The sequence below is a fragment of the Bufo bufo genome, chromosome 11, assembly GCF_905171765.1.
Source record: "Bufo bufo chromosome 11, aBufBuf1.1, whole genome shotgun sequence".
Classification (NCBI taxonomy): domain Eukaryota; kingdom Metazoa; phylum Chordata; class Amphibia; order Anura; family Bufonidae; genus Bufo; species Bufo bufo.
Window position 1 is genome coordinate 82,361,956 of NC_053399.1, and position 19,509 is coordinate 82,381,464.

The following is a 19,509-nucleotide window of genomic DNA, read 5'->3' on the forward strand; positions in this document are numbered from 1 at the left end:
TGAAAACCGCGGATCCGCAAAATATGGATTCTAGCCGTGTGCATCCCTTACGTTTATTAAAGAAATGGATATTCGTGTTCGCAAAACAGACAAGAATGGGAGGTGTTCTACAATTTGCGGAACAGCCACATGGATACGAACAGCACATGGATGACATCCACGTGCTGTCTGAATTTTTTGCAGCCCCATAGAAATTAATGAGGTCATGTGCGATCCGCAAAAAAAAAAAAATGCAGATCAGACACGGTCCAAAAATACGGTCGTGTGCACGAGGCCTTAACCTAACATGTATACCATCCTAGGTATCCTTATATATATAGCAAGTGTCCAGGTGGCATCTGTTAATCCAGGAATGTAAAAAATCTGTAGCGGAGATTCCTAGCACAAAATGGACAAGATCCAGAAGAGCAGAGCGAGCCAATTATCGGACATTGGTGTATGTAGGCCAAACTGTAGAGAAAAGGCCCTGGGTGGCACATCCACATGCCACGCACTGATCTACTGCAGCTAGGCACAAGGCACTTTGTAAGTGTTTTTGATCAAAATGCATAAATGCCCTTTTTCAGGCGGGTCCCTACACTAATTTGGTGCAGTGCCACAATACAGCACCTACAGGCAGCCAGACCCCCCCTGCTGTTGGGCTAAGCCCCCTTGGCACTGGGCCCCACCAACCCACACGCAGCACTGCCCCATGTGAACAGATCTCTAAAGTTCATCTCATGTGGTCTCAGAAACCAGACTGTTTGGGTTATTACAGATGTGGCCATAGCAATTATGTGTACTTTTTTTCTTTATTTTTACACATTTTTCATTTATTAGCATTTTTCATTGGGAGAGAGGTTTGTGTTTTTTTTTTTTTTTCTTATTTTAAATATTTAGAAACATTTTATTAAACTTATTTTTTTTTAGTCTTATTAGGGGGTTGCTAAAATACACTGCAATACCTCTACAGCGTAAGGGTTCATGCACACGACCGTAAGTATTTTACGGTCCGCAAAAAAAACGGATCCGCAAAAAAAAAATACGGATGATGTCTGTGTGCATTCCGTATTTTGAGGAACGGAACAGCTGGCCCCCTAATAGAACAGTCCTATCCTTGTCCGTAATGCGAACAATAATAGGATATGTTCTAATTTTTTGCGGAACGGAAATATGGACATACAAAACCTAATGCACATGGAATAACTTCCGTTTTTTTTTTTTGCGGACCCATTGAAATGAATGGTTCCGCATAAGGTCGGCAAAAAAAAAAAAACGGAACGGACACAGAAAGAAAATACGTTTGTGTGCATGAGCCCTAACACTGACAGGCATCCTATCATACTGCCTCTGGAGTACTAAGGTGACAGACCTGCGAGCCACTGTTGGCTTCCTGGCTGCCATGACAACCCCCTTTCGAGAGGGCAAAAGAAAAAAGTACCATATTTTTCTCTTTATAAAGACAAAACTTTTTCCCCCCCAGAAGTGGGGGGAATGCAGAGCGTCTTATAAAGCGAATACTAATGAGTGCTTCCATTATGGTAAAAGTGCGTCACATTAAACCTCATGTACATTTTTGGTGCAGGACACGGTTGCTTGATCTAGGTAACTGAATTCCATGCGCTTCCTTTCAGAGGTGGGTCCTCTGCTCTGCTATGAGCGGTGACAAGACGTTGAATTATGTAATGCTGTGTAATGCTATACGTCTCCTACAGGGGACACCTGGATCTTGCCCCAGGACTAAAACGTTACTATAGCAAAATAATTAGCACAGCCACCTACCCACCCCGCCACAAACATGAAACTGAAAGACTCGGAAAACAAAGTTCTCAAGTCCTAAAAGATAATGAGTAACAAACCTATGACAAAGGTGGCCGGTAAAATAATAAATGAATAAAGAGGCCACAGGGCAGCGCTTAGAGCTGCACCCCCTTCACACAATGTTTGCGGTTTTGCAGGAAACTGCCGTCAGCCCATTCACTTGAACGTAGCTGTAATGCACTTTCCAGGGAAGTGGATGCAGCGCTAAACTGGCCCATTTATCTTAAGACCGATGGGGATCCTGGAGGTGAGAACACCACAGATAATAAAGTGATGGCACTGCGCAGTGATGATGTGATGACTCCTCTAAGTAGGTATGACAGGTACGTTACAGTAGTAGCAGAGTCACCTTTCAACAGACGTGGTGAGACCTACCTGACTTTTCCGGCTCCTTATCCTCTTCTATTGTCTGCTTCATTGCCTCCCGTTGCTGCTGAAAACTTTTTCCTTTGGGGAAAAAAAATAAAAATAATAAAATTCACATAATTTTGAAATTAGTAATATGAAATTGATAAAAAAAAAGAACAGAAATCAAATTTGTTTTCTACATGCCATAGTTAGTATCAGAAAACTGCACCTTATAATCTGCTCAGATCAGCAGCTTGAGAAGGCAGAGGCGCTCCTGTGAGCAGCTTACCAGGCACAGCGCCCTACATTGTATAGTGGCTGTGCTTGGTATTGCGCTCAGCCCCACACTTCTATAGGGCTGAGCTGCTCCTAGGCTACGTGACCAATAAACGTGTCGTCACTGGCCTAGTGAAAGCTGCGAGAAGGCCGCAGCGCTACTGTGAGCAACGGTGCCTTCCCAAACAGCTGACCGGCAGGGGTCCTGGGTGTCAGACCCCATTGATCATATACTGATAGATAGGTCATCAGTTATAAAGTCACAGAAAACCCCTTTAAGGGCAATCTCACACAATCATGCTCAGTGCGGGAAATACTCTCCGTCTTACTGTATTTCCTGTGACACAAACTCACAGCATTACAATGATTTATAATGCTGTGTGTTCCTGTACTGAACTGTACTGACGCCATTACGTGAGCACAATTCAGTACAGCCGCATTCAGGCAGGAACACACAGCATCATAAATCAGTCTAAGGCCTCATGCACACGACCGTTGTGTGCATCCGCGGCCGTTGTTCCATTTTCCGTTTTTTTTCCGCGGACCCATTGGGCCAGATTTATCATTAGCTCAGGTCAGAATAATGGAGTGAAAAAGTCCCCAAAAAGTCCCAAACGCTAAAACTGCGCACAAATTTGCGACTTTTTTCTGCTCTGCACTATGCTCGCCAGTTTTCTGAAAGTGGGCGTGTCTTCTTATGTAAATGAATCTCTAGACAGATTTACTATTGGGACTATTTAAAAAAGTCGCAAAAAAGTCCCAATTTCACTCCAGTGAGGACCATGCTTATCTTATGAGACTTTTTAATAGAACATGCGACTTTTTAATAAAAACGTGCGACTTTTTCATAAAAACGTGCGACTTTTGTAAAGCTGCTTACTGACGGATAAACTGCTACCGTCAAACCACATTTATTACAGTCTTAAAGGGCCGATCATAAATCTGACTTGGCTAAAACTGACTTTAGCCATATGTTAAAGTGGAGTGAGCTGTCAGAGTAATGATAAATCTGGCCCATTGACTTTCAAAGGGTCCGTGGAAAGATCGGAAAGTGCACCGTTTGGCATCCGCGTCCGTGATCCGTGTTTCCAGTCCTATTTTTTTCACGGACAACGGTTCACGGACCCATTCAAGTCAATGGGTCCGTGAAAAATCACGGATGCACACAAGATTGTCATCCGCGTCCGTGATCCGTGTCCGTTTTTTCCTATTATTTCAAAGGCAAACTTGACTTTTTTTTTTCATTTTTCATGTCTGTGGATCCTCCAAAAATCAAGGAAGACCCACGGAAGACAAAACGGACACGGATCACGGAACAACGGAAACCGTTTTTGCGGACCGCAAAAAAAAAAAAACGTCCGTGTGCATGAGGCCTAATGCTGCGAACTTGAGCCATAGGAGCAGAGTTCAGTCCGGGAAACCCTGCCGTCATGAGGAGTGTATTTCCCACACTGAGTACGCCTGTATGAAATTTACCCAAAAATGACCAAGCATATTCACAAACGTTTAACGTGTCATTGAGACATGTGAAAAGCTTTGACAGGTGGGGGTCCAGGTGCTGAGACCACCACTGATGGGTAAAACAAGAGGTCAGACTTTCTATGAATCTGTACACCACTTGCAGAAACAAGGGGCACAGCTGAGCGCTTCTGCCCCCTGTATTTTACCCATTAGTGGGGGTCTCAGCACCCAGACCCCTAATAAACAAAACGTTAATAGCACATTACCTGGCACAAGGCCTGCAAGAGGCTGATTATCTTCATCGCCGTCTCTATACGCCTGCCACCAGTTGGGGTCATCTTGGCTGATGATATGAAGGATGTCTCCCTTCTGGAAGGAAAGGCCCAGTTCTCTACACGGGACATAAGGGTCATCTGTGGGGTCATAATCAAAGTGCGCTTTGACATGTACCTGGAAAGAAATAAGACATGTGCGATAGGACCGTGATGTGACCAGGGGAGAGGAGAAGTCAGCCGTGGTCAACAGCACATTAGGAGTTAAGAGGATCAGTGAACTATTTTGAGGCCAAGAGTGATGAGCAGTAAAGACGGGACCTGGATAGTCAAACGCCTTTCAGGATTGTGCTGACCCAGTAATGCAGCACATGATATTGGGGGCTTTGCCACGGCTATAGTAGGCGATGGTGTATCGTTAACCCCGCGATTCTCAAAACAGAGCAGCAGCGCTTTCTTTCTAAGGCCGAGTTCACACGAACGTGTGTGATCCGTGACCGTATTGCAGCCCGCAAATTGCGGCCACAGTTCCGTGTGCATTCCGCATCACGGATGCGGACCCATTCACTTCAATGGGTCTGCAAATCCGGAATTGCGGAACGGCCGCACGGGACGGGACCCCTCGGAAGCACTACGGAGTGCTTCCGTGGGGTTGCGTCCCGTACTTCTGTTCCGCAAAAAGATAGAACGTGTCCTATCTTTTTGCGGAACGGGCGGATCCATTAAAGTGAATGGGTCCGCGATCCGATGCGGCTGACCTACGGCCGGCGATCGTGCATTGCGGGCCGCAGCACGGGCACGGGTCACACACGTTCCTAACATTTTGCTACTGTACGGCATGTGCAAGTCCTTCACCTAGCTGGTGGTGCTGCTGAATCGGACAAATCACAACAGTTTCTGGCAGCGCTTTCAACTCTCCCCCTCCCCTCAGTGTTAGGCTCCATTCACACGTCCGCAAATGGGTCCGCAATTTTGCGGAACGGGTGCGGACCCATTCATTTTCTATGGGGACGGAATGGATGCGGACAGCACACAGTGTGCTGTCCGCATCCGCATTTGCGGAGCGCAGCCCCGATCTTCGGGTCCGCAGCTCCGCAAAAGATAGAACATGTCCTATTCTTGTCCTCAGCTTGCGGACAAGAATAGGCATTTCTATAGGGGTGTCGGGCGGGTGTGTTGCGGATCCGCAATTTGCGGGTCCGCAACACACCACGGACGTGTGAATGGAGCCTTACAGATAGCAGTAAGAGGTGGAAGAGGTCCTACATAGTACATCAGAGTGTGGAGAGGAGGTAAAGCATGCAAGGAGGACAGCTTACACAGGCTGTAGATATGGGAGGAAAGCACACATATAGAATGTGTACAAGAGGAGAGAACCTACAGGAGAGGGCAATCACAAATTACACACGTCTCAGTACAAGTAAGGGTGCCTTTAGACGGCCCGAGAATCGGGCAGATTATCACGACACTGTGCCCATGTAAATGTGCCACCGAACACCCGATGATCGAGATTATAGACTAAAACTTGGTGCAAACTTTTAAACTCAAGGTAACCACTATCATTAAAGGAGTCCACCGCATTTAATGATGACCCTTTGCAATATATATACTTTTTCATATTCAACACATACTTGTACGTATATATATATATGTGAATGACACAATGACATGATACTGCTTCTTACCACAGTCTCCCTGGCCGGCGGTGGTCTGGTCTGCTGACTAGGGATAAGTACAAAAGTGAGCGCCCCATGCATTTCAGCCTAGTAAAGAGAAACTACATTTTACTCTAAAATATGACAATCACTTTAACATGAAACTACAGTAAATACTAAACGCCTCCCAAAAATGATGATGCTCCCCATTGACTCATTACCAATCCAATCCAATGTACCCCAGGAGGCATCCATCTTGTCTCCTTCACAGGAACCTTTCTCCACTCCTCTGTCTGTTATGGAGCCACAGAAGCTGAAATCTGACAGTTTAACTAAACCCTCCACCCCTCATTCTAAAAGGGGCCGCCTCCAATGAATCACTTCCGGACCTCCAGACTTTAAAGATAGCGTCCTCAGTGGAGAGGGAGCCACAGCCACCACCAAGTTTCTGCTGTTTGACACAGCAGACACCAGAGGCTAATGTCTGCGATCGGTGATCATTCTGATCGCAGACATTTAACCCCTCAGATCCCATGGTCAATTGTGACCATGGCATTTGAGGAAGCCTTCCTGGGAAAGCTGCGCTGCCTGGGGCCTGAACGGCTCCTCCGTGTGGCGATCAGGGAAGCCATTTGTTCCTTGTCCCTCTGAAGGATCCAACGGTATCACAGCTGTAGTTCCTAAGGATGCCTGCAGAAGGAATATTGTGCAGCTCCCATAGGCTGCAATGGTAATTCATTGCAGTACATGGGACAAGTAATCTTAACAACTGCTAAGGGACTTAAAACGTATAAAAAATAAAAAATAAAAACGTTTTTAAAAGTATAAAAAAATACCACCACCCCCTTGCCCATAACAAAAATAAAAAATAAATAAATACAGATCATATGCACCACCGCGTCCCAAAACGCCCAAACTATGAGAATATAAATACATTTATCGCCTATGATTAAACGTTGTGATGGAATAATGAAATGTATAAAAGTTATTGGGATCAGAATTTGGCAAAAATCTGGTTTCAGTTTATCCTTTTTCAGTATTAAAACACAAGAAAAACTATATAAATTTGGTATCACTGTAAATGTACTAACTAGAGATGGGCGAATGCCAGGTTTACTGGTAAAAGGTGAATTGCGTTATGGATTCCGTTACCACAGACCATATCGCAATTCTATGACGGAATGCATAACGGAATGCCTCCAGCTGTGGCAAAACTACAACTCCCAGCATGCCCAAACAGCCTACAGCTATCAGCCTACAGTAGGGAATTGTGGGAGTTGTAGTTTTACAACAGCTGGAGGGCCGCAGGTTGAGCATGCCTGCTTTAGAGGCATTCCGTTATTCAGAGAAGTCTATGGGCTGCATAACGGATCCGTCCCTTTTCCGTTATACTGGAGTCCTCTCCTGCATAATGGAAACCGGACGGATCCGTTTTGCAGGCCATAGACTTCTATTATGACGGAATGAATAACGGAATGCCTCTAAAGGCATTCCGTCATAGAATTGGTTACCAGTAAACTAAGCGTGAATGAATTTCGAATTTCAAAATATGAAATTCGCTCATCTCTAGTACTGACCTAGAGAATAAAGGGAACAGGTCAGTTTCACCACATAGAGAATGTCGTAAAAATAAAACTATGGTGAAATTGCGTTTTTTTTTTTTGTCCAATTCCAGATATCATGTGGCCATGGAAAAAATAAATAAAAAAAATGTCATGGCTCCGGGAAGGAAGAAAGCAAAAAACTAAAACTCAAAAACCAGGAAATCACACAGTGTGCTGACGGGGCTGAAGGAGTCTTTGCCCCATACAGTAACCTGCTGACTAGTGACAGATCTGGATCCACTTACAAGCAGCTCAAAGACATCATTGACATCTTTCCCCCGGATCTCGATGCCATTTATTTCCAGGATTTCATCTCCTTCGTGCAGTAAGCCGCTCTTCTCTGCTGCGCCCCCCTTCACGATGCGGCTGATGATTACAGAGTCCAGTTCATTTCTCACCGTGGCACCCTGATCCGTGAAAAAAAAAAAAAAAAAAAAGCCATAAGACCACGGAACCCACTACATGTATTATCACATGATCAAGTGACTGGACCATCACACACAGCAGACTGAGCCGCTCTGCTGACACGTCGGGTACTTACCAGTGGGATATCTCTTGCCTTCTCTATTCTTACTATTTTAACTGTTTCATCACCGTACTGGGCAATGTTTTCATGAAAGTGGTCTTCAGAAACAGATTCGGGCATCATTTCCTGCTCCGCCACCTTGTCATGAGCCAAGAAGAGAGCCTGTGTCAGAGAGAAGACATTAGTGGCACATCGGCTTCATCCCCCTGTATGATATCATAAATTAAAGGGGTTGTCCCACAAAAAATATTCTACAGTTTTCAAACCAGCACCTGGATCTGAATACTTTTGCAATTGCATGTAATTAAAAAATTTGCATAGCCACGGAGCTATCCAATAAAATGTATCTGCATGACGCCACCTGCTGTTTTCTCTTTTTCTTATTGTTTTGTCCGGCTCACTGAGAAGGCCGCACATGCTCAGTTTCTTCCTTTAACTGTCTCCTGAGCTGTGAATAGGGAGAGCATGGACACGCCCCCTGAGCTGTGATAGGGAGAGCATGGACACGCCTCCTTAACTGCAGCAGAGAAGACACTCCCCTTGAGCTGCCATCTGGATATAAATCTAACAGAGCAATGAATGAGTAGATCTCCGGATCCATGTGAGGTACAGGGCTGGTTCTAGCTTGGTTACAAAGAGATTGTCATGTACTGTATTATGTCTGATTTTCAATTTTTACAGTAATCACTGGATAACCCCTTTTACAGGGGAGCGCTGACTTTACCATCATTTGTCTGCTGGGTCCCCTATAATGATCAGAACAGTGGTCACACTGTGTGGTCAGGGGTGTGGATACGTATTGGGGGAAGGGGGGTCATAATATAGGGATTCTGGGGTCCTAGTGTTCAGACTGCCACAGACCACATTTCATCAGACTGTGTTAAGAGCATTGCAGAAGCATAAAAGAGTATATTGGACCACAAAATAAGAAGGTTTTTTTTCTGGACTTAAGAGTTTTCCAGGATTTTATTTTATTGATTACCTATTCTCAGGATACAGAGGTAAAGAGCTGCCTCCTCCTCCTCTCTACTTGTCAGGGATTATGATCCTGAATACAGTTTAAGAACTTTAGCTGAATCTCTGGGGAATTTAGTTCATGAGGAGACATGAAGTACAGAGAGGACGGACAGACTGTGGTAATGGAGACTGTAAACAAGTGCTGCTGCTCATCATCTACACCTCACCCTCCTGATTCCTGACAAGTAGAGAAGAGAGGAGGATGAAGCAGCACTATGGCTCATTGTGGTGAAGTAACTTGTCCTGTGTAATTAGGACAGGTTCTGTGTGTACTGATAGGACGGCGGCCATTTTACTTCTCCTAATGATTGCTCCCTAGACAAAACAAGCCATTCTAAGTAGGGATCGACGAATATTGATTTTTTTTAGGGCCGATACCGATAATTTGTGAACTTTCAGGCCGATAGCCGATAATTTATACCGATATTCTGGGAATTTTCATTTTTGAAAAAAAAAAAATTCCTACACAAATCTGCTGAAAATTTATGTATATTGTTAACGTGTATTTTTTTTGTAAATCTTTCTTTTTCATTTATACTTAATATTTTTGTTTTTACAAACTTTTAGCCCCCTTAGGGACTAGAACCCTTGTCCTATTCACCCTGATAGAGAGCTGTAGCTGCGATCTGCGGTAGTTAACCCCTTAGGTGCCGCGGATCGCAGCTACCGCTCATAGAGGTCGGGAGCCGGCTATGTGATTCTGCAGCCAGCTCCCGCCTCCTGTATATGAATTAATGAAAGACTTATCTTCATTGGTGGAGCGGTGGCCACAGCCCCTCCCCTTCTCTTGTCCTCCTTCCTCTCATTGGCGGCAGCACAGGGGGAGGAGACACTGCTTCCTTCTCCCCTGTTCTGCCGAGGGAACACGGAGAGCGCTGAGAGCAGCGCGATCTGTGTTCCCCATACGTTATCGGTATATCGGCAAAATAGATGCCGATACCGATAACGGTCAAAATCCTGAATATCGGCCGATAATATCGGTAAAACCGATAATCGGTCGATCCCTAATTCTAAGTAATGAAAGGTATTTGTGAATATATTTATGGTAAAATAATATTTAAGTATTTTTATTTTTTTAATTCCTGGAGAACCCTTTTAATCAATAAATTACGGTATGTGGACCCCAAAATGATGCCGACAAAAAACAACTCAAAATGGTTGGATGTCCTGACCATGAAGTTGTGCGTCCCTTAGGTTTAAAACAGGCAATGAGGACACACCTTTTTTTAAGAGAACATAGATGTAAAAGAGTGGGACCTCCCTTTAATAGGAGATGCTATGAGAAGCTCTCCTTCCTAATGACAGGGATATCAGCGGCTGCATGCAAACCTAATTTCCCACTGTAGAGGGAAAGCTGAAGAATTCCCCGTCAGTGGAATCCCCCTGCAACTAAGTTCCTCTCCGAGGACCCTTCATTGAAACAAGGGTTGTCCAAAGTGAGCAATATGGTGAAGAGAATCTCATTTGTAAAAAAATTAAAAAAAAAATAAAAAAGTTTTTCTCCTCTTGAAGTTTCGGTGTCAGCAGAGCGTTCTACCTGAATGTTGGGCGTGTTCAGAAGATCGGTAAGTTCTTGGCTTTCTTTGTGATGACTTGCTTTCAGTACGTGCTGCACCTACAAGGAAAAAGCATAAAGCAGTGAGCCAAGCATTTGGTTAGCCAAAGCAGGCAATCATCGGGATAACTGCCTGCATTTACATGCAGCGATCCCCTCCACTGTATGGGGGCGAGCGATGGCTACTGCAATTCAGCCTTCACAAAAGAGCCCATTCCTTCCTGAGAGTAGGAGGATACATCTAGAAGTCTAGATACATCTACTAGAAGTGAGAAGTATGGACTTCAGGCCAGACAGTTTCCTAAAGACAGCAATACAAACCCAACGTATAATAGTGCCACATACTGCTACAGCCCCAACGCTCCATATCCTCAGCTATATTATTTCCAAGGTTATCAAAGGACTGGACTGGTCAGAAACCAACTAGTCCGCCCCTTGTTCCTCCGCTGGCCCTATAGAAAAATAAATAAAAAATCTATGCTCCGATGATCATGTTTGTGCTATATAATATAGTTCACTAGAAATCCCATGTATGTAGTATTTCACTCCATGGCGTCCATATGTCACTCTGCCCAGGAGCCGTGGACACAAAATTTAGATGTAATGGAGCAGTAAAATCCATGTACATACAACTAGTAAGATTTATGAAAGCAATGCCTCCAGGCTTGTCAGTCCCATCACCTTGAGCCAACAAATGGAGGTGCAGCTATAGTTCTTGGACTGAAAATGTCCTGCAGACGTCATCATGGTCTTCGTTTGACCCTTTGGGAGTTGAAGACGGCATACCTCACGGTAAACCAGGCTTCAGAAAACCGCCCCGAAAGGCACTTGAGGAGAAAAAATGCACACCAGGCTATTTTTGTTAAGGAAAGAAAACAAGGTGGTCACCTACCTCCTGGACCAGCTCCTGCCCATTAGGGGTGAGGGGGTATGGTGGGCTGGCTTTGTTCATGTGCACAGCTACAGCATTGTGGATTCTGAATGCATTCTGAAAGTCTACATTTTGCACTAGATGGAGGAGTACACCGAGGTCCTCCTGGCTCTGAGAGTCTACCAGGGTGTGCTGGATGTCCTTCAAGGAACTCAATAAATCTTCCAAGTCTGCAAAAGATGGAGAGACGACATCTTTATTACCACGTGTCCGGTGGAAGACGACGACAGATCAAAGTGATAAAAATCTGAGAACAATACGGGTCATTAGAAACAAGTCCGCTCACTCTTGGTCGGCAGCTTGGACCCTGAGAAGTGAGCAGGACGGCAGAGTGGACCCTCCCTGCAGCCACCAGCTGCCTCCGCGGCTCACAGGTTTCATAGAAACTGGTCAGCAATAAAGACTGAAGGAGGCAATGTCGACGAGGAGGAGGCAGCGCATCCCAAGAAAGCAAACAGGCAGGAAGCAGCACAATGCGGCTTTGAGTGGCAGGAATAATAGGCAGCTGTGTCCTGTAGGCCCTGCTATGTGGGCAATAATCAGATGCAACTCAACACCACTGCCAATGCAGACCCTACTGTCTACACATGTGGCCACACACAAAGCCGGGAGAGGTCCTACACACTCCGGGAAAGGGACCTACAACAAGTTCTTTATGGAAATGTCACATTTCGAGGCGGCCGACGACATGGGAATGCGTCACTCCTTCTGGAAAGATTACAATAGTATTCAGAACAGATCGGCCTCGCGATGAGAGACCACGCTGACCGGACAGGACACCTTGTGCTCTGATGACCACAACCGACAGCAGAGCCAACCATCTACATATACAGTGCCTTGAAAAAGTATTCATACCCCTTGATCTTTTCCACATTTTTTTCACGTTACACCCACAAACTTACATGCATTTTACTGGGATTTTATATGAAAGACCAACTTGTATGTGTGAGGTGAGAAGATGATGAAGATGATGATGACGATGATACATGGTGTTCAAAATGTTTAATAAATAAAAATCTGGAAAGTGTGGCGTGCATTTGTATTCAGGCCCCCTGAGTCCGTACTTTGTAGGACCAACTTTCACTGCAGTTACAGCTGCAAGTCTTTTGGGGTACGTCTCTACCAGCTTTGCACATCTAGAGGATAAAATATTTGCCCATTTTTCTTTGCAAAATAGCTTGCGCTCAGTCAGATTGGATGGAGATCGTCTGTGAACAGCAATTTTCAAGTCTTACCACAGATTCTCAACAGGATTTAGGTCTGGACTGTGACTGGGCCATCCTAACACATGAATATGCTTTGATCTGAACCATTCCATTGTAGCTCTGGCTGTATGTTTAGGGTGAACCTCGCCCCAGTATGAGGTCTTCTGCAGCCTCTACCAGGTTTTCCTCCATATATTTAGCTCCATCCATCTTCCCATCAACTCTGTCCCGCTGTAGATGCTGCCACCACCATGGTTCACGGTGGGGATGGTGTTTCCAGGGGCATGTACAGTGTTAGTTTTCCACCACACAGCATTTTGCATTTACGCTAAAAAGTTCAACTTTGGTCTTATCTGACCAGAGCAACCTTCTCCCACATGTTTTCTGTGTCCTCTATATGGCTTGGGGCAAACTACAAGCGGGACTTCTTATGGTTTGCTTTCAAAAATGGCTCTTTTTGCCACTCTTCCATAAAGGTCAGATTTATGGAGCACACAACTAATAGTTGTCCTGTGGACAGATTCACCAACCTGAGCTGTGGATCTCTGCAGCTTCTCCAGAGTGACCATGGTCCTCTTGGCAGCTTCTCCAATTAGTTTTCTCCTTGATGGGCAGTCAGTTTAGGTGGACGGCCATGGCTTGGTATTTTTGCAGTTGTGCCATACTCCTTCCATTTTCAGATGATGGGCTGAACAGTGCTCCATGAGATGTTCAGAGCTTGGGATATTTCTTTCTTTCTTTATAACCCAACCCTGCTTTACACTTCTCCACACCTTTATCCCTGACCTGTCTGGTGTGTTCCTTGGTTTTCATGATGCTGTTTGATCACTAATGTTCTCGAACAAAACTCTGAGGCTTTCACAGACCAGCTGTAGTTATACTGAGAATAAATTACACACAGTTGATAATTAGGTGACTTCTGAAGGTAATTGGTCATACAGGATTTTATTTAGGTGTATCAAAGTACAGGGGGCTGAATACAATTGCACGCCACACATCAGATTATTTATTTATTAATACTTTTGAAAACCATGTATCATTTTCCTTTCACCTCACACATACTTGCTACTTTGTGTTGGTCGATCACATAAAATCCCAATAAAATACTTGTTAAGTTTGAGGGTGTAACGTGACAAAATGTGGAAAAGTTCAAGGGGTATGAATACTTTTTTTTCAAGACACTGTATATAGGGGTGTCCAGAAGATTTGGACATGCTGGATTTCAGCTTGCCTAAACCTTTTTTCCTGAATGCAGATAATTCACTAGTACCGGCGTCTGGCAGCGGCTTTCACCCCCAGCTAATCAAGTATGGGGGGCCAGGAGGAACAGCTGCCACCTGAAAGTTGTTAAAGGCTTGTGCCCACCTTAAGACAACTAAATGCAGGTAAGGTATGGGCCTACAATATATTGTTTGCAGAGTATACTAAAGTCACCGCCGTGTACAGAACATACCAAGGATCCTTGCAGCCACTGAGCGCTTCATTTCAAGAGCTTCACAAGGGGCCCTTGACCCCAGGGCTGGAGCACAGACCCGATCTTGGCAAAGATAATCACTTCTGATCTATTTCATGACTGTAGGAAGTCCACTACCCAGCAGTGGAGCAGGAGGCGAAAAGGTAAAGTGCTATGCACTTGCTTCATCAGACATGCGATGTCAGTGCACATTAAAGGGAACCTGTCACCAGTTCATGTCGCCCATCATAAACTGGGCACAAGAGAATTGGATTACACCACTGGGTCACTTACTGTCTTCTGGCCAGTGGTTTTCTTTAAATCAGTGGTGAGCAGCTCCAGCTGGAGTCCTGATACTCATGAGCCGCAGATGATTGACAGCTTTCCTCCTATACTATGAAAGGGGGAAGAAGCTGTCAATCAGCAACTTGGGGCAGCCCGTATATAGGGTAGCGTAAAAACCAGTGACGGATAGCCTGCTGTGATCAGAGACATACTGAACGCAAACCGTGGAGCAGAGGACAAACCAAAGAGCTCTACAGATGATGATGGACTGAGGCCGAGAAGTTAAGAACCAGCACCAGATCTCTAGGTGGCCCCGGCTTTGCCCCGTCATGGTCGGATGTCCATAAAATGCAGAAATCTCCTGCTCCGGGGAGTTACTGACATTATCAACCTTCCCACCATTAGCAATGTGACATCATACTATCTCTCACTAACTGGTATTAGTGCGATCAGAGCTTTAAAAAAAAATCGCCATCGGGTCGACAGGTCGCCAGTAATGCAACCACACGGCTGTAATGCACACTAGGATATTGTGCATGCATGGCGGCAGTACAGCCAATCACCTTACTGGAGATGAGCTGCAATACCAGACACAGCCAATAGACTAGAGTGGCACTGTTCAGGAGGGGAGGAAGACTAGCGGATCTAATGCTGGGACTACTTGGAACAAGTTTCGGAGCATGTCGAGGGTGTTCCCCAACCTGTGGACCTCCAAAACTTCAACCCTCAGCTTTGTAGTTTTTAAGAGCTCCAGGCTGGGGAACACTCAGAGGATCTAAATGCCTGAGGAACGCCCTATGTAGGCCTTGTGCTCCTAACAGGCCCGAGATCCCCCGCAACTTTTTTACCTAAAGATAATAATTTTATATATTTAAATTAAAAGGGGTTTAGCAGGAAATAAATAACTGATGCCCTATCGTCAGGATAGGTCATCAGTAACTGATCGGTGGGGGTCTGACTCCTGCCAATCAGCTGTTTAGAGGGGACTGTTCATAGTATACAAAGCACAGCGCCGAACATTGTATAGTGGCTGTTCTTTGTATTGCGGGTCAAACCATTCACTTGAATGGAACAGAGTTGTATAAAGACCATGTGACCAATGGAGGTGATGTCACAGGGCTGACTGTTGGGGATGTCAGGAGTCCCCCACCAATCAGATATTGAGGACATATCCTAAGGTTAGGGGTCAGCAAGACTTCAAGGGGCCACAACCCCCGCTGATTGGCTGTTTGGGAGTAGCACTAGCCAGCTCCACCCATTGGCACTGGCTACTGCAGAACAGCTGATTGGCGGGGTCTTGGGTGTCGGACCCCCACTGATGGCCTGTCCCGAGGATCGGAAGAGGGTGTGAATACTGCTCAGCCAATCGCTGGCTGAGGCTGGCCACTGCTGCCGTGATTGGCTGATGATCGGGAACAGGAGCGGGAAAGTGGCGCGCAGTGAGGACCATGCCATGGTGCCACCACCAAAACAGCGCCAGTGGGGGAGGAGAGTATAAGCTGGGGTATTTCTTTAATTTTTGCATGCTATGTGGCTGCTGGAATACCCCTTTAACCCGAGAAGCAGACATATCACGTGCACGTCCGTTCTGGTAATGACGATAATGACCACGGCCCAGGAAACGGTCAGGTTTGATGGATCGGCGGCATAGTAAATAACTTGTGTGAGAAAGTCTGATAATGTAACAGTGAAGGTCAGGCTCCGGGCTGAATGAATGACTTTATAATGTGGCGCGCGACCGGGGAGGACCAGACGTTGTGCAGATATGGAGCTTGGCAGGAAACCATCTAGGAGGTTTCTTCTGGGAACCTCAACTGTGAGGAAATGACCTGGCGTCGGTCACCACATGCCGTGGCCAATGGCCGCACAATTTACCTACATATGGACGGTGGCCCTGATGCAGCTCTCGGCACCCAGGGGTAATGTAGTATAACATGGCGGCATGTCATACATGGACCGTTCTCCATTCTGGGTCACAGAGGAGATCTGCGAGCATCCATCCTATGACATCCATATGGCCAAGAGTTGTCCTTAATCTACCGCCACATAACGCTATTATATTTACACCTTATTTAAAACCAACGTGGCGGCCGGGGGCACCTGGTAACCCCCATTACGTACTGTAGTTGTATTGTAAGATTGGAAAGCAAAACCCGGCAATCATAGTAACGTAATTATAACGTAAGGCGATGCCACCACACCTAGACCGGTGTCATGGAGGTCACTGTGCACCCTGGGTAATACACGACGCAGTAATTAGCACCCTGTTAGACCGGCCGCTCGTACACACTGTAATCACTGCTGGGGACGGGCTACAGCGACCGCCACACAGCTAACCCTTATTAGACATCTATCCAGCACCAGGTCTGGTTCTTATGGCCACGTCCGGGACACGATGCAGATTCGCCACTGGACACCATAAACGGTTACGATTTTCGGATGTGTGTAGATTACTGACTACATTACTTGCAGCATTCGCTGGGTAACACAGCTGACCCCCACAGCCGTAGCCCTGCTCCCGATCCCATGGGATCTGTACCGGTATAAAAAAAAAAAGAACTGAGCGTTACTTACCCAGCTGGACTCCGTTTATCCGGCTGCAGCAGTGACATCATGTCGACAACATGTGACTGCTGCAGCCAATCACTGGCCTCTTCAGTGCACTGCTGAGGCCAGCGTTTGGCTGCAGCGGTCACGTGTTCTCACCATTTCAGTTGTGTAAACGGAGCCTGACTGGGAGAACCAGAGCAGCGGAGCGGGGTCTAACAGGTAAGGGCTCATTCAGACGATCGTATGTTTTTTGATGTCCACAAAAATTCTGATGCATTTCTTTTTTTTTGCGATCAGTTCAGCATGTCTACAAAAAAAAACGGATTGCATTCCGCATTTTTGCTGACCCATAGACTGGGGCCACATCCTGATTTTCACTGAAAAGTATAGGAAATGTTTTATTTGTGGGGCCACATCCGTGTGGTGTCCCCATCTAATCAGATGCGGAAAGCAACATATGGCCGTCTGAATGAGCCCTTAGTAAGACGCAATTCTTTTTTGCAGGAGAATCACGTGTGTTGTCCGGTTTGTGGACGAACCCCTTTAATGGCTATATATTTTGATATTATTAAACACTTAAAGGGGTTGTCCCACAAATAATATTTGGAATTGAATACTTTTGTAATTGCACGTAATTAAAAATGTATTTTTATTCAATTCAGTCTAGCTGTAGAGCGCCACCTGCTGTCTGCTCTTTTTCTAATTTTGCAGTCCTGCGCACCGAGGTGGCCGCACATGCTCAGTGCCATCCTTCAATTGGCACCAGCTGTAAGGAAGTGCACGCCCCCTGAGCTGCCAGCTTGATATAAATCTATCAGAGCAATGAATGAGGAGATCTCTGGATCCATGTGAGGTACAGGGCTGGTTCTAGCTTTGTTAGAAAGAGATTGTCATCTACTATATGATGTTGTATTCTCATGTTTTACATTAATCATTGGATAACCCCTTTGATGGGATTCCTCGACTTCAATAAATTACTCATGAAAAGCGTAAATGCCTATGAAATCCCCCAAAAAATACTAGAGGACAATGTGGCGCCCCCTAGAGAAACCCGTCTCCAGGCACGCAGCATGTAGGGTGCCAGCCTATGCGGGCGCTATATCTAGGAAAGGAAACAAAGCACAACTGATGGAGGAGAAATGTGAGTTTCTGGTATTTAGAAGGAAAGGACTTTCTGTCACGAGGAGATTGATAGATGAGCCTTTCCACCCACCCCGGCTATGACCTACAACTCTCATCCTCCCTCCAGGACTGCTCTTGTACTGAACCCCTTGACCCGGTCACACCGATCTCCATTCCACCCTCCCCTCGTTAGATCTGCGCCGGCTTAGGTTCTGGCGGAGGTGGCGGGGTTCATACAGTGTCATTTATATTTACATGACTGGTGACAAAATTCCTGCTAAGTGCCTACTGAGCGACTGCCTCCATCGCGGTCAGATTGTAATCTCTTGTGGGCAGGGACTCCTCTCAAAACCGCAGTGATGGTTCTCCGGGGGTTATTACATGCCATCAGATAGGTTTTTAATAAATATATTTCAGAATTTTTGGCTTTTTTTTTTATTTTCCATGTCACTATATATATTTTTTTTTAATCCTGCAGGCCACTAAGGCTCACAACAGGCTGATACTTCCTGTTCTGTACAGCAGTCATCTCATTATCATCACAGGCAGGATTACAATAAAAGGCTTCATTTCTACTAACACTGGACTACTTCCCCTCCCCGCACAATGACCTCTGTACAGGTCACAGAGCATGCCTAGAAGACTCAATGGCGATTTATCAAACTGGTGTAAAGAAGAACTGTCTTAGTTGCCCATAGCAACCAGATTCTACCTGTCACTTTCCAAACGAGCTGGAATCTGATTGGTTGCTATGGGCAACTAAGACAGTTCTTCTTTCTACCAGTTGTGACAAATCTCCCCTCCTCCAGTCTATCGTGTCTATGGCCCACGTGGCTGCTGTAAAGTAAAGCCCCATATGCACGTGACCGCATATTTTGTCCGCATCCGATCTGCGGTTTTTGCATATTAGATGCGGTCCCACTTCATTTCACTCCGTGTGCTGTCCGTATCGGTATGTCCGTTCCACAGTCCCGCAAAGCAGATGGAACAGGCCCTAATCTTGCCCAGACAAGGACAGGACCTTTCTACAATGGCGGCATGCACACAGCGGTATCGGTGTCTTGCAGATCCACGGTTTGCGGATTGGAAACCCATACGGTCATGTGCACGAGGCCTAAATGTGGTTAACAACACTTCAGGAAAGATGGCTGCCTCTGTAACCTGTGCTTGCATGCGTTATATAAAGTCATGTGATCTCGTCCGTTTTTTGTTTTTTTTACAACAAATAAAATAAAAAAGCAGACCAGAAAAACTGAAAATGGATTTTGTGCTGCAGGATTTTGTGCTCTTTTTATAGGTGAAAAGCACTTATTTAACCTAAAAAAGCGAGGGCAATTACTGCGGCAATCGCGGGGAAGACCTAAGCGATCGTTACAACGCAGCTCCTGGCGTGCATTCTGGTTTCGGCGCGGCACAACATACCCAATTACTTAATGGCAGCAGTGACCG

The 19,509-nt window shown here is 45.7% G+C and overlaps 1 protein-coding gene across 2 annotated transcripts in view; it reads right to left on the minus strand.

Moving 5' to 3' along the window:
• The window catches only part of PALS1 (protein associated with LIN7 1, MAGUK family member), a 47,993-nt gene that overhangs the window by 9,468 nt on the left and 19,016 nt on the right, over window positions 1-19,509 (minus strand). For both annotated transcript variants that reach the window (XM_040411339.1, XM_040411340.1), the window contains exons 3-9: window positions 11,407-11,615; window positions 10,497-10,574; window positions 7,958-8,104; window positions 7,662-7,823; window positions 5,843-5,920; window positions 4,152-4,335; window positions 2,176-2,247 (exon numbers count right to left, since the gene is read on the minus strand). In XM_040411339.1, coding sequence (XP_040267273.1) covers window positions 2,176-2,247; window positions 4,152-4,335; window positions 5,843-5,920; window positions 7,662-7,823; window positions 7,958-8,104; window positions 10,497-10,574; window positions 11,407-11,615 — 930 coding nt within the window. The remainder of the gene's footprint in view (window positions 1-2,175; window positions 2,248-4,151; window positions 4,336-5,842; window positions 5,921-7,661; window positions 7,824-7,957; window positions 8,105-10,496; window positions 10,575-11,406; window positions 11,616-19,509) is intronic.